At 38.6% G+C, this 17410-nt stretch overlaps 2 protein-coding genes across 6 annotated transcripts in view; one reads left to right on the top strand and one right to left on the bottom strand.

Moving 5' to 3' along the window:
* The window catches only part of ift88 (intraflagellar transport 88 homolog), a 137989-nt gene extending 136897 nt beyond the window's left edge, over nucleotides 1–1092 (top strand). The window contains exon 26 of the mRNA XM_041199430.1: nucleotides 517–1092. Coding sequence (XP_041055364.1) covers nucleotides 517–638 — 122 coding nt within the window. The 3' untranslated portion in view covers nucleotides 639–1092. The remainder of the gene's footprint in view (nucleotides 1–516) is intronic.
* Nucleotides 1093–2683: 1591 nt separating this feature from the next.
* eef1akmt1 (EEF1A lysine methyltransferase 1) lies at nucleotides 2684–17025 on the bottom strand. Of its 5 annotated transcripts, XM_041199396.1 has the most exons (6): nucleotides 16947–16987; nucleotides 15013–15139; nucleotides 10309–10463; nucleotides 8782–8864; nucleotides 7293–7573; nucleotides 2684–5994 (listed from the first exon to the last, which is right to left on the bottom strand). In XM_041199396.1, exons 3-6 carry the CDS (start codon nucleotides 10444–10446, stop codon nucleotides 5852–5854), a joined length of 645 nt encoding a protein of 214 aa, XP_041055330.1. In that variant the 5' UTR covers nucleotides 10447–10463; nucleotides 15013–15139; nucleotides 16947–16987; the 3' UTR covers nucleotides 2684–5851. The 5 variants fall into 5 exon arrangements, with proteins under 5 accessions (XP_041055330.1, XP_041055331.1, XP_041055334.1 ...); XM_041199397.1 differs by lacking the exon at nucleotides 15013–15139 and having other exon boundaries at nucleotides 16947–17025; XM_041199400.1 differs by lacking the exon at nucleotides 15013–15139 and having other exon boundaries at nucleotides 10309–10458; nucleotides 16947–17017.
* Nucleotides 17026–17410: the final 385 nt, after the last annotated feature.

The following is a 17410-nucleotide window of genomic DNA, read 5'->3' as shown; positions in this document are numbered from 1 at the left end:
ATTTTAGTTTTAGGCATAAGCTTAATAGTCAATTTAGATATGCTGTGTTATTTAAAATGACCCATGTAATGGCAATATGTCCTAGTTCATAACATTTATATTTTACGATTAACTTTACAAATTAGTAAAATTGTCTTGGCCTCCATGATAACTTTGAATACATCCTGTAGTTTACTGATGGATGGGATTCAAGACTTTGCCTTCCATCAATCAGCAAAAGTTGAGTAAACCATAGAGTTCAGATTCAATTTCAATTAACTTTATTAACCCACAGCCAAAATTCTAATTTGTGAATCAAAAACAGAAAATATGAAATTACTCATTTCTGTAGGTAAAGCTTAAGACTTTTCAAGCAATTTTTGACTGGTAGATTCATCTTGACTTCAAACATGTAAAACAGTTAACAATTACCCAGCTGACAATTATTCCTGAATGATTTGCATTGACCTATAAACTAATTTAGTAAAAATGTGTGCTGTTTGAAATAATTTTTTTCATTGTTCTCTGTAATAATAGATGCTTCATATGTGGATCCACTTGGACCACAAATAGAAAGGCCCAGAACTGCAGCTCGAAAACGGGTTGAAGATGATGAATTTGCAGATGAAGAACTAGGAGATGATTTGTTACCAGAGTAATGACTTCCAGGCCAAAAAAACAAAGAAATGTCACTTGCATAGTTGGTGTTTTTTTTTTGCTTTGATAATGTATACATTAAATGTATTCATTTTATATTTGTATTTTCTTTAATGTACCTACTAATGTGTTATTACATTTGTAATTAACTATGTTACTTGTAAATATAAAACTTGTATATTTTTAATATTTTAAAATTTGTGATATAATGTTAAAGAAGTGATAGATCTATGGCTCATTGAAATGTATGTTTAAAGGTAGACTAATATCACTAGTTGTAATTACATTTGATTATCTGTGTTAATTGTTTAATATTTCATTTATACATAAGGAAGATATTTAAATATTTAGGATTTAAGGCAGAAATTAATTTCTTTTTATCTTTATGCCTTTATAATTCCATTCTTGTACTTTTTCTGAATGATACTTCCTTATTAAATATAAAATCAAAACTGATATGTATAACTGTGATCTTGTAAATAAAACTAGAGTAGTCAAGTGGCTTTAGGCAGACTGCCTTCCTTCTATGAGGTAAACTCCAATTATTCTGGTAGCTCAACAGAACTATAAAAATGGATTGTTGCTGACTTAACTGTTAACAGGAGAATGGACATGCATGTGATGAGTGTGTTTGCTTTCCACACCCCCCGCCATATCAGTTGTCTAATGGAGAAATGATCAGGGCAATTTCTCCCTGGGACTCTTGGCCTTTGGCCACCATGCCTTCTCCAATATATATTGCTTCTGGGCAACTACTCAGCATCAGTATTGGCTCTGCAAAGTCACATGAGCAGGTGGTGAGTTTCTGTCTTTAGCAAGTACTGTTGATCAAGGAAGTCTTGTACAGTAATTTTTTTCCTCACTTTTGAGTCTCAGCAACTAGGAATATAGTAATGAGAACACCATTCCAATCCTATATTAATTAGCATGAACTGAGTTTAAAGTTTCCCATGTCCATTATTTTTAATTATGCATATTTTTAAAAAGATGACTCTTTATGAATATAATACTGTGCTAGGTCGTAAAATACATCTGCAGTTCTGTGGCTGCACTTGTGTGACAACACTGATGCAGTGTAGATGTAGCACATGCAATTCAAATGGGAAAGATCAAATGGTGGTAGAGAAACAAATCCAACAAAAGCTAAGCAATTTTGGGGTTAATAGAAACATAACTGATAGTTGCAATGAAGATGTAGAATGAACTGACAACTGGCTAGATATATAACCAGTTGCTATGTAGACATTTTAAAGAGAATGACCATCCTTGGATAAACTGCCCAACTGACAAGATGAGAGCAATTTGAATGTTCAGAACTTGGTTATTCGGTATCGATGGTGCAAGTTTTGGGCAATATGCAATAGCATTAACAGAGGAATTAAATTATGATCTTTGAGAAAAATAATATGGGAACACAAAAGCTCCTTGATCCACAAAATAGCAATCAAGATTCTGGATAATTTTTTTAAATGAATAACATTTAGACAGTGTGCAGCTGAATTGAATTTTACATCAATTTTCTACACTGCATAGCATCTAACCAAGAATAATTGTCCATATTTGGACCATCCAGAACTAATTGAACTGCAGAAAATAAATGGACCAATTGGAATTACATTACACTCGTGTTATAATGCAACAGAAATCGGTGCCACATCATTCAGAATGTACAAAAGAAAATGTGCAACCAGGTTCAAGGAGATCAAGCATTATATTCATAAAGAAATCAATTTTAATTGTTGAATCTGTATCCAGTGGTATATTTTGGATGTGACACAAATAAAATGTAAAAATCCTGATCAAAAACAAGCTGTCCAACTAGTTTGAATGTTTTGAAAGTCATGAATTTCATGACAATGCAGAACAGTTTAGTTGCATGATGATGGCTGGGCAACATTAGGCAGAAAAATAGGGTTGATAGTACCTTCGGAGTAAATATTCAGACATCACCATATGGCAGAGTCCAAATCACATGCTTGAATTAATGCGGTGATGAAGTGAATGGTTTCAACCATCGTCAGACATTATTAATAAACTATAATCAGTATAATCATTCACCATTTAATCAAAAAAGTTGTTCTGAAGACCTTCATTTACAATCAAATAAAAATTTGTTACGTATTAGGAAACAAGTGGGTTTAAAGTTCATATAGAACCATAATGATTGTACAGAATAACTTCAGGCATTTCATAATCATTTCCTTGCTGTTACTTCACAAAACAGAAGAGGCAAAGAACGATAGGGCTTTATACATAGACTAGCCAAGACTGCTCTCTCCTGAAATTCAGTAAACATCAAATATAGTACAATTCTCCTATTATTAGCTCTAGATTACTAGCCAGCAAATATATTCAATTGATTTTTGTGAACAGCAGATTTAATAAGTGCTTACAGATTTGAACTTGATCCACAAATTATAAAATTGTGTTTGACTTTGAATATGTTCACACTGAGTTATGACCTAGAATGCAATACTGAAAGGGTTATGGAAGCAGATTCAATAGTACTTTCAATTGTAAATTGGGTATATACGACAACAGCAACTTTACCACCTTTAATGTAATAAAACATCCCAAGGCACGTCCCAGGGGTGTTATAAAACAAAATATGACACTGAGCCACTAAGGAGCTATTAGGGCAAATGATCAAAAGCTTGGTCGACAGGTTAGTTTTTTTAAGGAGTGCCTTAAAAGGAGGAAAGAAAGGAAGTGACACACAAAAGTGTAGGGAGGGAATTCCAGAACTTTGGTCCCATGCAGCTGAAGGCAAGGCCACTGATGGTGAAACAATTAAAATTCGGGATGCTCAAGACGCCAGGGGTAATGGATGAACAGGATTTGGTGCAAGTTAGGACACAGGCAGCTGAGCTTTGAATGGCCTCAAGTTCACTCGGTAGAACGCTGAGGGCGGCCAGGAGCATGTTAAAATAGTAAAGTCTAAAGGTAGCAAAGGCATGGATGAGGGTTTCAGCAGCAGTTGACCTGCAGGGGCAGAGTTGGACAACTTTATGGAGGGGATAATAAGCAGTCTTACTAATGACGGAGAACTGTGGTTGAAAGTTCATCTCATGGTCAAATATGAAACCAAGGTCGTGAATACTTGGGTTGGTGCCTCAGTTCCAGAGAGAGCAATGGAGTCAGTTTGTGGCTGGTGTCAAAGACAAAGGCTTCAATCTCCCCAGTATTGGGGTATATTTGTCAGGGCTCATGGCCTTGGCTGTAACCACTGCCTTCAGCCATTTCTCCCTATCAGATAGTGTGGATTGAATTGGCTGCAGCCTGGCATCTGTGATGCTGCAGACCTCAGGAGAAGGCCAAGATGGATCATCCACTTAGCACTTCTGGCTGAAGATGGTTGCAAATACTTCAGCCTTATTCTTTGCACTGATGTACTGGGCTCCCCCAACATTAAGAATGGGGATATTTTGGAGCCTGCTCCTTGGATTAGTTGTTTAATTGTCCACCAACGTTCATGACTGGATGTGGCAGGACTGCAGAGCTTTGATCTGATCTTTCGATTGTAGGATCTCTATTGCATGCTGCTTCCGCAATATGGAATGCATATAATCCTGTGTTCTAGCTTCACCAGGTTAGCACCAAATTTTTGGGTATGCCCAGTGCTGCTCCTGGCAAGCACTCCTCATTGAACCAGATTGATTCCCTGGTTTAATGGCAATGGTAGAGTGAGGAGTATGCCAGGCCATGAGGTAACAGTATATAATTCTGCTGCTGCAGATAGCTCACATTACTTCATGGATGCCCCATTTTGAGTTGATAGACCTGTTCTGAATCTATCTCATTCAGCCTGATGGTAGTGCCACACAACACAATGGATGTGATCCTCAGTGTGTGAAGATAGAACTTTCTCTCAACAAGGACTGGGTGTCCTACCTGTACTGTCAGGAACAGATGCATCTGTGACAGGTAGATTGGTGAGGACGCGGTCAAGTAGGTTTTTCCCCTCTTGTTTCTCTCAACACCTGCTGCAGGCACAGCCTAGCAGATATGTCCTTCAGGACTCAGCCAGCTTGGTCAGTCAATTGTGGTGCTATCGAGCCACTCTTGGTGATGGACTTGGAAGTCCCCTGCCCAGAGTACATTCTGTGCCCTTGTCACCCTCAGCACTTCTTCCAGTGATATTCAACATGAAGGAGTGCTGATTCTTCAGCTGAGGGTGTAATCAGCAGATTTCCTTGCCCATGTTTGAGCTGATGCCTTGAGACTTCTTGGGGTCTGGAGTCAATGTTAAGGGCAACTCCTTCCCGACTGCATAGCACTGTGCAGCCGCATCTGCCAATGGGACAGGACGTACCTAGGAATCGTGATGGAAGTGTCTGGGACGTTGTCATACTCACAGAAACATACCTTACAGGCAATGTCAGGCTGTAGCTTGACTATACTGAACTATAGCTCTCCCAATTTTGGTACAAGTCCCCAGGTTTTAGTAAGGAGGAATTTGCAGGGTTGACTGGGCACAGTGTACTGCTTCTGGTGCCTACATTGATGTCGAGTTTCTTTTTGGCTATTCTGAAGTGATTTGGTACAACTGAGTGGCTTGCTAGTTAAGAGTTAACCACATTGTGTGGGCCTGGAGTCACAAGTAGGCCAGACTAGGTAAGGACAACAGATTTCCTTCCCTAAAGGGCATTAGTGAACCAGATTAGGTTTTACGACAATCCAATAGTCATTACTGAGACCAACTTTTAATTTCAGATTTATTAATTAAATTTAAATTCCACCAGCTGTTGTGGTGCGATTTGAACCCATATCCCCAGAGCATTAGCCTGGGTCTCTGATTTACTAGTCCAGTAACATTGCCACTGTGCATTGCCACTATGCAAATGACACTCTGGATTAGGTATTGTAAGGGACATCAGTGGTTCAGAATGACTTCCTGATACTTGTGCCATGTATCCTTGATACCCTTGTACCATGTGATGAACTGACCCTTTAACAGCATCAAAATCACAAACGTAGCATCTGGGGATTATATATTGTACCTGTGAACCCTTTTATTTGAATGGACTGAAAAAATATTGAAATTTGTGAAATTATTTGTGGAATAAATTGCTAATGGCAGCACAGAAATATGGATGATCAGTTAGTTTAATAGATAATACATTATGACAAGCCCTTGCAATCCATGTGTCATTATTTAGGGCACAACTTCAGTTACAATTCTTTTATAAAACAGGGTTTTTCCATTTTTAAAAACTTACAAGACGGAGTCCAAATCTAATCTAGACTCATAATTTATATAACAACGAAATTCATTTGATAAATTCCTGTTGTGTTTTGGGAGAAATTTGCACATTTTCACAGAAAGTAACTTTGCTGCTAGGTCTTCCATGATTGCACCTGAAATAGAAAAATTCAACTATATTATAAATAGATAGTTTATCCAAGTGACCATCCTGAGCCTAGAATTTTAATAAACTATTTTAAAATCATCAAAGCTGAGCCCAATCAATTATGAGTGGGAATCCTGGCTGATTTTTCCCCTTTTCTAATTGATCCCTATAAACTAACAGGAGACTCTCAGCATTATCCCAGCTGACATCAGTTAAGACCAGATACATGAACAAAGACAGGGAAAGTGGGGATGAAATCTGGGATTTTTCTGTTCTGTTCTTGGTACCCTGTTTATTCATTCAACCATTATATTTAAAAAGCTTATACTTATATAATGCCTTTCAAACAATGAAACATATAAGGCACTTTTTAGGATAAATTGTGAACATTGAACATGAACTCGAGAGGTTAAGGGGAGTGACGAACATCATAACTAAAGTAAGTTTCCAGAAGGTTTTTGAAAGTGGGGTGAAGTTTAAGAATTCCAAAGTCCAACAAAAGAGTCGCTGAAGGCTTGGACACTCATTGTGAAGGGGAAGAAGAGGGGGGATTAAATCACACACTAGACCAGAAAAGATGAGAATACAGAACACAGAGCTTAAGATGACTACAGAGGTCAAGTGTGGCAAATTTACGAAAGCATATAAAATTAAGGTGTTTGAAGTAGGGGACCAGCAAACTCATTATTCCTGGCATGCCCTTCAAAATTCCATATTGAACCAAGGTTGGCCTCCTGGCTTGATGGTGATCAAGAAATGAAAGATGTGCTGTCACAGATCGTGGTGGTATACAATATTCCTATTCCTGATGGTACCATTGAAGCACTGTGGGCCACACTTTTGGCTGTTAAACCTATCTTTAGCTGCCCCACTTAGCAAGGTGGTAGTGCCACATTACCCATGGAAGATGTCATCACAATCTTCACAAGGAATGTGGTCACTTCTACCAATTCTATTGTGGTCTTCTGGATTTCTGTTATTCTGCATTTGTGTCTCTCCTAAAGTTGCTGTCAGTTACAGTGGAGTAATCCTGCTGTTATTTCTACCACAAAATCCAGGCTATTATCTTATTCCAAAAATAAATTTAGTTTAGGAATCAACAGGACTTGCACACCAATTAGTTGCTTTACTGTAAGTCTGATCCACACCACTGCTGTCAATGGAATCATGTCCGTAGACCCATCTAGAGAGTGCAATCAATAAATTTATATTCATATTCCTTCAATATTCAACATTCATGTTTCATTAGCTGCTAAAAGTTGGTGATTTTCTATGAACACAATAAAATGAAAGATGTCCACATACCAGTACAAAGAAGAATCTTTCCTTTTGTTAAATATTTGACTGTTAATGCTATTTTGCTGAGACACTCTTTTGAAAGATAGGGTGGATCGACTATCACTATGTCGCAACTGTGAGGTTGGAGATCTTCATGTAAATTCATAGGGTAGTTATAGTCATAGAAAACAAACTCCTTCCCATAAACTGAAAACCGCCTGTCATACTCCAACAGAATAGCAGAGAACTCTCCATTCCAAAGCTGCTTCAGTTTCTGATATACACTTGGGGTACTGATACAGGCAATTCTGAAATAGAAATTACAAAATAAAATACAATATTTCACTGCATCACTTCTGTATATAGACTGACATTTTTAGCCTCCAAGTTCAAACAAGCATAAGGTACTAGAGAGAGCTTGGAATTCCTTAATTCATATTTTTAGGAATTTCACCAGTGACCCAGAAAAATAGAAAGAAAAGTGATACTTATAGAAGATATATTAATTTTTCTTCAAGTGGTTCCATTTTTCAGATGCTTCTGATGGTGCAATGAATAGTAGTAGCACACTGCTTCATCCTGAATTATGCTCCTCCACTCAACTTCATGAATGGAGTAGTAGGGTTTCCAAGATTTGGAGGGAAGGTTCACCCATATAATTTCAAGTGTGTATCAAAAGGGGCTGAACTACAGAGACCTGAAATGAATTTGCATGCCTAGGCTTGGATGGTTCTCCAGATAATTAGACCCAAGTATGGTACTGAGCCATAAAAACCAGGAAGGTCCTACATTTCGATTCGAGTTAGCCAGTTTTAGCTAGGCTGCTCTCAGAAATGAGAGAAGAAAATATTGGACACATGATACAATCCTGATCACGAACCAGCAAACCTTTCTAGAAATAGGGGCACTAACAGGAATGAGCTCTGCTGTGATATCTGTCATAGTCAAATACCTCAACAAAACTGAGCTCTGCTGTGATATCTGTCATAGTTAAATACCTCAACAAAACTCAATTTTCTCAGACTAAAACAATAGCCATTATTTGCACATGGATTACACAGTTGTTTTAGTTCGGGCCTTTTTGTTTTGACAATATTTCTTCCCTTCTCTGCTGTTGACATCAATTCTTTGTTATTGTCTGGTTCAACCCATGGTACCCCAATCAAGTTGTTAATATTCAGTGTGAGCCTCAATGATGATTGTTGGCAGATATTCCTGATGGAGACATCAGATTCAACCCCAAGCCTGCCCTCACCCAATATCAGCACATCCAACATCGGAGCCTGGATAGGGATCAACACAATTCTCCCCTCCTTAAATCATAGATGCTGAGTCAATGTATAAATAACATCCTTACCACAATATGGAATTGAATACAATATCAGGAATTGAATATGAAACTTTCTTAACTCACATGTCTCAGCTACTTCTTGCATGAACTTAGGTTTGCTTCTTGATTAAAATAATGCACCTGAGAAACATTGAGTTACTTATACAGCTGAAAGAACATATATACCTGCCGTCACTTCCTGCAGCTTCAATTGCCTCCTGGGCTAGCCGTAGAGCTGTTTCATCACTGTACCAAAATTGGCTTAATTGCTATTAAAAATAATTTTATAAATTATAGTTTAGCAACATTACTGGTCAGTAGTCTTATTTAAAAGTTGTATCATGCAGTCAAAAATGAACATCCTAAACTATAATTCTGTGCAAATGTCCCAATATTCATAACTATATTCAAATTATAATCGAGTTGAATGCATCATCTAACAATATTCTATGAAATCACATCTAAAGAAGTTAACCTAAAACAAAAACTACCAAGAAAAAAGATCATCTGTGCATGTACATAAAAGTAAATGTTAAATTTGCAAAACTTGATACATCAGAGCCCGAAAGAGTGAGAATGTTTTTTTAACATCAAAGGCTTTGTACAGACAGGAAGCACAGAATTATACAGTACAGAAAATGCCATTCACCCCATTGTGTCAGTGCTGGCTCTTTGAAAGAGCTACAAATCCTACTTCCCTGTTCTTCCCACAGAACGCTGCACATTTTGCCTTTTTAAGCAAATATCCAATTTTCTTTTGAAAGGAACAATTGAATCTGCTTCCACCATCGTTTAGGCAATGCATTGTAGATCATAACAATTCGCTGAGTACAAACATTTTTCACCTACTCCCTGGATTTTTTTTTGCCAATGATCATAAATCTGTGTTCTCTGCTTACCAATCCCTCCAGCCCCTAGAAAGAGTTTCACTCTCCCTAATTACTTTATCAAAAACCGTCATTATTGTGAAAACCTCTTAAATATCTCCTTAATCATCTTTCTGAATTAGCAAAGTGATTCCTGATCTCCCAGTGCCAGTATTTAATCCTAATGGGCTAAGCCAATGAGACAGTAGCCCATGCTGTATATTACAAATTTAAAAAGCAGGACACTTTAAAATGAGCTTCAAGCTCCTCCAAGCATTTATTTTCTGAGCAAACAAGAATGTTTCTTAATGACAAAGACCTGGTAAAATGTAGTCTTAAGAGATCATTGGAAAATAAACATTTACAGGAAATGGGAGACTTCCTTTCCTGTAAGGCAAGGCTTAGAACATTCTGTTTTCAACAAAAGTAATTTTTTAAAGAATTTTTGTTTCGATGGAGATGAGATATGTCAGTCCTGGAGAATTTTAACATTTATCAACTTTATCCACCAAAAGTTAGCATCAAACATATTCAGGTAAATGGCTACACACAGGGTAAAATATATTCCGATCTGCCCCAACAATGCACCTTAATTTACCAGTGAGAGACACCTACAACTGTTATTCTTTAAGGCTACCATAAGTGAGGCTATAATTAGTATAAATTAAATGCATTTTGTGCTTCACACTATTCACCAGCCCGCCATCATACTTAAATAAAATCCTAATGACAACAGAGTCCGGCCATGCTACTATAGTGTACATGTACCAGAAAGTGTCACCTAGGTAATATTGTTCCAGTTATATTTCAGGAATAGATAGCCAAATACAAATCATCAGTATTTTACCCAGTCTTCTTCTATGGACCCAACAACATAATTATTGAACCCTGCATATTGCTTCTTCTGTTGATCCAACTGGAACTCTTGCAGGGCGGCCAAAGCAAGGGCTGACAACTGAGTGTCATCATCATCACTGTCATTCATTCTGACAGCAAACTACCCTGGAATAAATCAAAAGAATGTATTGTATACACCAAATAATACATTTTAACACAAACATCCAACTTCCCTTCCTGGTTCCAATGTTAGTTAAAATATAGTTAATGGTTCTCTCTCCTCAGGTTCTGTCCCTCTCCTTCAAATCTGCCATCACCTCTCATCTCAAAAAAACAACCAGTGACCCCACCATCCTTGCAAACTACTGCCTCATTTCCAACTTCCCTTTCCTCTTCAAAATCCTTGAATGTGTTGTCACCTCCCAAATCCCTTCCTATCTTTTCCAGAACTCCATATTTTAATCCCTCCAATCAGGTTTCTGCCCTGCTACAGTACCAAAATGGCTCTTATCAATCTCACAAAGTAAATCCTTTGTGACTGTGATTAAGGTAAACTATCCCTTCTTGTCCTTCTCAATATATCTGCAGTATTTGACATGGTTGGTCACCTCCTCCAATGAGTCTGCACCATTGTCCAGTTGAGCGTGACTGCATTCCCTTGGTTCCATTCTTCTTTCTCTAATTGTAGCCACAGTATTACCTGCAATGGTTTCTCTTCCTGCTCCCACATCATTACCTCTGGTGTCCCCCAAGGGTCTGTTCTTGGTCCCTTCCTATTTCTCATATACACGTTATCCTTTGGTGACATCATCCAAAAAAAAACAGCATTCGTTTTCACATGTACACGGACTTTATCTCACTTTTACCTCTCCCAACTCTTCCGCTGTCATGACAACATAGAAGCAGAAGACCATATGGCCCATTGAGTCTGCTCGTTGTTCAATATGATCATGGCTGGTCTTGGACATCAACTCCATTTTCCCATCTATTTTCCATATGCCTTGATTCCTGAGACATCAAAAATTGTCCATCTCAGCCTTACAATGATGGCACATGCACAACCCTCCAGGGTAAAGAATTCCAAAGATTCATAAATGTTTGAAGAAATTTCTTCTCAGCTGAGTCCTAAATAATTGACCCCTTATCCTGAAACTGTGCCCCTTTGTTCTAGTTTCCCCAGTCAGGGGAAACAATGTTTCAGTATATACCCTGTCAAACCCCTTCATCATTTTGAATGTTCCAATGAGATCACCTCTCATTCTTCTAAATGCCACAGAATGTAGACCCAACTTACTCAGCCCTTCATCAGAGGACAACCCTTACATCCCAAGGGCCAATCTAGTAAACCTTCGCTGTAGTGCCTCCAGTGCAAGTATACCCTTCCTTAAATATGGAGGCCAAATTGCACACAGTATTCCAAGTGTGGTCTCACCAAAGCCCAATATAATTGTAGCAAGACTTCTTTACTGCACTCTAATCCCCTTGCAATAAAGCCAACATGACATTTTTTCCCTAATTGCTTGCTGTACCTGCATGTTAACTTTTTGTGTTCCCTGTATGAGTACACCCAAGTCTCTCTGAACATCAACATTTACAAGTTTCACATCTTTTAAAGATATTCTGCTTTTCTGTTCTTACGACCAAGGTTCATAATTTCACTCCTCACCACATTATACTGCATCTGTCAATTGTTGTCCACTCAGTTAACCTGACGATATCTACTTGCAGCCTTTATGTCCCCCTCACAACTTGCATTCTCATCTAGCTTTGTATCATCAGCAAAGTTAGATACATCACTCTCTGCCTCTTCATCCAAGTCATTAATATAGGTTGTAAATAGCTGCTCCAGCACTGATCCTTGTGGTACTCCCAATAGTCACAGCCTGCCAACATGAAAATGCTCCTTCATCCCTACTTCCTGCTTTATATCCTTTAACCAGTCCTCTATCATGCTAATATATTACCCCCAAATCCATAAGCCCTTATCTTGCCTATAAACCTTGTGTGTGGCAACTTATCAAATGCTTTTTGGAAATCCAAATATACTACACCCACTGGCTCCCCTTTATCTACCCTATTAGTTCTATCCTCAAAAAACTTTAATAAATTTGTTAAACATGATTTCCCTTTCGTAAAACTATGTTAACTTGTTCTAATCATACCATGATTTTCCAAGTGCATTGTTAAGACTTGCTTAATAATAAATTCCAGCACTTTCCCGATGACTGATGTCAGACTAACTGGTCAGTAGCTCCCTGTTTCTCTCTCCCTCATTTCTTGAATAGCAGTGTTATATTTGCTAACTCCCATCTACCGGGACCTTTAGAATTTTGGAAACTCATAGCCAGCACATCCACTATCTCTGCAGCTACCTCTTTTAGAATCTTAGGATATAGCTTACCATGTGCAGGGGAATTGTTGGATTTTAGACCCTTAGGTTTCTCCAGTGCTTTTTCCTCTGCTGATATTAATTATCTGAATTTCCTCTTACTAGCCCCTAGGTTACCTCTATTTCTGATAACTTGTGGGTTTGTAACTTGTGTCTTCTACCATGAAGACAGACACAAAATATTTGTTCAATGTCTCTGTCATTTTCTCATTCCGCATAATTTCTCCTGTCTCTACTTCCAAGGGACCAAGGTTTATTTTAGTTACTCTCTTCCTTTTCATAAACACTTAAAAGCTCTTACAATATGTTTTTTTTATATATTCCTGGCTAGCTTACTCTCTCATTCTATTTTTCCCCTTACTAACTTTTTGGTGTCTCTTTGCTGGTTTCTAAAACATTCCCAATCCTCCAATTTATGACTATTGTTTGTGTTACGACCGGGATGGGAGAGTGTGCGAATTATCAAGCCCCACTACTCCTCAGGCCATTTCATTAATTTAAATGTTTAATTTTCTCACCGAAATGTGTACCTATACCTTTCGTACTCGAAAGAGAGACTCTGACCAGGCTTCTTTCAAAAAACTCAGAATAATCAATTTATTTTAAAATAAAATTTCTTTTAACAAGTTGCAAGTACTGGTTAACACACAATTGTAATCAGGAAGTATAACTATCTATCTCTTCCTAAAGAATTCCCCTAGCACACACACACACACACACATACACACACACAGAGACAAATAAAGGACAAGCAGAGAGACTCTCTCTGCAGAAATGGGCTTTGGAGGAAGGGTGTTATACAATAAAGGATAAAGTCCACAGGGTCTCAAAGCTTTCAACCTGGAATTTCCTCGTGTGAAGATGGGTCGCTGGTCCAGGTGGAAGTCTGGAAGTTCTTACCAACTAGTCTCAGCTTTGCAGGTCCAAGTGCAGACTAGTTGCAAACAGATGAGGGTTCTCTGGCTACAGGTTGACAACCACACACAATTTTAGGTAAGGTAGAGGGAGGGAGCCAGCTAGGGTGGCCTTCCTTCCTCAGCTTGTTCCTCAACAAAGCTGAAAGCAAAACCGCAGCTTCAAACTTAAGGTATGCCTCTGCGATGTGATTGCCTTTTTGTCTTCCAGCTTTTCAGTAATTAAAGTTCTTTGCAGTTCAAAACAAACTACTCCATCTCAAGTACCATATATGTCAGGTGATTTCTTGGAAGAGGCCTGCTGTTGACATTCCAAGGCGAACTTATGATCTTTTAAAAAAAATCCCAGGTTAGCATCCAGATGTACAGTTAATGCCACATCTTTCCATTTTGTAAAAGAAAAATTCAGTCTCGAGAGATATTATTCCAGCATTTGCAACTTTATAAGCTTCTTCTTTTAATCTAATACTATCCTTAGCCTCCTTAGTAAGTCACCAAGTTTTTGTTTTTCAATGGAATGTATTTTTGTTGAATGTTTGAGCTATTTCTTTAAATGTTTCCCACTGTTTTTTACCACCGTTATTTTTAGTCTATTGACCCAATTAACTGTAGCTAGCTCTCCCCTTATACCTAAGTAATTGGTTTTGTTTAAGATTTTTAATTGTGATTGGAGCTTGTTGTTTTCAAACCATGTGAAATTCAATAGTATAATGATTACTATTTCTCAGTGGATCTTTTACTAATTTTAGACATTACTAATTAACCCTGCCTCAATGCACAATACTACATCTAAAATAGTTTTACTCCTTGCTGGTTCCATAATACATTGCTCCAGGAAACTGCCACAAAAGCATTCTACAAACTCATCTTTCAGGCCACCCCACCTTTGCCAATTTGATTGGTCTAGTCTCTTTGAAGATTAAAGTCTCCTACAGTTATTACATTGTCTTTGTTACAAACTCCAATAATGTATTGTTTAATGCTCTGATCAACAGTATAACTACTATTAGGGGGCCCATAAACTGCCCCCACCAGCATTATCTGACCTTGCTATTCCTGAATCTCATTTATACTGATTCTACTTCCTGATTTTCTGAACCAAGATCTTTTCTCACTAATGTCTTTATGTTATCCTTTATTATCAGGGCTACCCCATCTCCCTTACCATTCGATCTGTCTTTTTAAAACATTGTGTACGCTGAAATATTTAGTTCCCAACCTTGGTCACCATGTAGCCAACTCTAATGGCAATTAGATCTAAACCATTTATCTCTCTTTGTGCCACTAGTTCATCTATCTTATTGTTGCTAAATTACCAGACTGCTCATCTAACATCCAGTACTGGGTGAGCTGAAATTTCCTCCAATTAAATATTGGGAAGAATACATTTTTTGTCTTTGATTCCACCTACGAACTCTGTTCCTTGACTATCGACTCTATCCATCTCCTGGTAACTGCCTGAGACTGTTCATGTGTCTGCTCCCAAGAAGAGGACCCGACCACTTGTCCAGGCCATCCATATGACCATCCATTTTCACCTAGGAAATGTACAAACAGGAGTAAAGCCATTTAGCCCCTGAACTATTTCTTTGTCTCTGTCTCTCTCACCGCTCCGGTTTCGCTTAAGTTTCTCTTTTTGTATCGAGTTGTGAGTTCTCCCCAAAATGGACAATGCCACTCTCTGATTGATTGACTGTAGAAGCATCCAACTTGCTCTCCAGCCTGAAGCCACGGAATCAAAAGAGAGAATACCCAAAGAACAGTGAAATTTATGATTCTATGCCTGTTCCACCATTCAAAAAAATCAATGTTGACCTGCAACCTAACTCCATATATCTGCCTTCGCCTCATATCGCTTAATACCTCCATAATGTCACCCAACTATGCACCTGCCTCAGCTCATCTGCTGCGGAAACTCTCATTTATGCCATTGATTTGACTATTCCAACACACTCCTGGCCAGCCCCCCACATTCTTCCCTCTACAAACTTGAGTTCATCTAAAACTCTGTCCTTACTCACACCATCTCATTCACCTATCACCTCTGTGCTCACTAATCTACATTGGCTCCCATTAAACAATGCCTTGATTTTAAAATTCTCATCTTTATTCTTAAATCCTTCCACAACCTTGCCCCTCCCTAACTCTGTAAACTTCTCCTGCCCAACAATCCACTAAGGTATCTGTCCTTATCTAATTCTGGCCTCTTGAACATCCCCAATTTTGAATGATCCACCATTGGGTGGCCATGCCTTCAGTTGCCTAGGTCCTAAGCTTGGGATTCCCTCCCTAAACCTCTCTGCCTGTCATGTTCTGAAATTGTTGAACTCAATGTTGAGTCCAGAAGGCTGTAAAGTGCTTAATTGAAAGATAAACACACTGTCCCTCGAGCTTTCACTCAGCTTCACTGGAACACTGCAGCAGGCTGAGGATTGCAATGTACCATGAACTTTGTCCGCCCACTTTGTGTCTTTTTTTTGTCATGTGCCAGTCTGAATCTGGTTTTTCATGTTTTTTTGCTTTTGGACAGAAGCGTTCATTATTCTGCCAATCACACTTATCTGGACCAATGCTTTGTTTCTTTACTACACTATTACCACTCCCTTTGCTTTTTGTTCCATGACATTTTTGTCATTTATTCTCTCCCACCATCTACCCCTATCCCAGATTTTTCATTTGGTCCTTCCTGCCCCCTTTTAACGGCATAACACCCATTGCCTTTCTATCTATCTTCCTTCAGTTCTGAAGAAGTCATATAGCACTCAAAACGTTAACTCTGTTTCTCTCTCCAAAGATGTTGTAAACCTGCTAGGTGTTTCCAGCGCTTTCTGTTCTTACTTCAAAATTTACAACATCCGCAATATTTTGCTTTTATTTTAGCAGCCACTGAAGTTTCATTTAAATCACTGCATCAGTTGAACAAACGCACTCCCTTCCTCTGGATGTTTCACTGACTGTTGGGAAGATTTTCCTTCAATGATGGTTAAAAACAGAAAATGCTGGAAATACTCAGCAGGTCAGGCAGCATCTACAGAGGGGGAAAAAACAGTCAACGTTTCATTGCGATGACCTTTCGTCAGGACTGGAGGATGTTAAGGATGTAACAGTTTATAAGATGGTTTTGTACTCGCTTTAAAGCTGACCATCTCCAACTTCCAGTTCTGCCTGAAATCATCAACCTGACACTCTGGTCCTCTCTGTACAATGCTGCAAGACTTGCTGAGTATTTTCTGTTTTTATCCCGCACTATAACATACTGAGATACGGTTCCTACCACCCCGCCTTCTTTATTTAATTCACCATGAAACCCCTAACAACAGGAGAGCAAGATAATCTTGTACTCACACAACACGCTCCACAGCACCTGACCTTTCCCCTCCGACATCCGGCCGACGGAACTTGATCGCGTGCAACACGGCGTAAGCGGTCGCAAAGGAAGTGACGCAACCACGCACGCAATGTTGATCCGGAAGTGTCTTTTTGCTATGTTGGGGCGAGGTGACCGGTTAGGAGGTCAGCAGGAGCTGGGGCAGAAGAGTCTGAGGATATAAGAGGAAAAGCAGTCAGGTTGTGGTCGTCCATCTTTGGGATTTTTTTTAAAAAAAGAAGAAGACAAAATGTTTCCCTTTTGATGCATTTCCAAGGAACTGGTTATCAAAGAGTAATTGCAGAGCCTCGGAAGAGCTGAATTAGTGGGTTTATAATCGAGGGGAAAATCAAATGAAGATTTACAAATAAGGCTACTTTCTAATGCACTGTATTGGATTTCTATTATCATTAATTTTCAGACGGTTAACATTAGGTGTTTA

Source organism: Carcharodon carcharias, chromosome 11 (assembly GCF_017639515.1).
Source record: "Carcharodon carcharias isolate sCarCar2 chromosome 11, sCarCar2.pri, whole genome shotgun sequence".
In the NCBI taxonomy this organism is placed as follows: Eukaryota; Metazoa; Chordata; class Chondrichthyes; order Lamniformes; family Lamnidae; genus Carcharodon; species Carcharodon carcharias.
Note: the sequence above shows the minus strand (reverse complement) of the source record. Positions and strands in the feature narration are given on the sequence as shown.

What these genes read in the sequence shown, in the direction of transcription:
- eef1akmt1 (XM_041199397.1), bottom strand. Translation starts at nt 10,446, where the DNA reads ATGAATGACAGTGATGATGATGACACTCAGTTGTCAGCCCTTGCTTTG. An exon ending in GGTCCATAGAAGAAGACTGG is followed by an intron (nt 8,865 to 10,308) that starts GTAAAATACTGA and finishes TATTTTTAATAG; the next exon opens with CAATTAAGCCAATTTTGGTA. An exon ending in AAAGATTCTTCTTTGTACTG is followed by an intron (nt 5,995 to 7,292) that starts GTATGTGGACAT and finishes TTTCTATTTCAG; the next exon opens with GTGCAATCATGGAAGACCTA.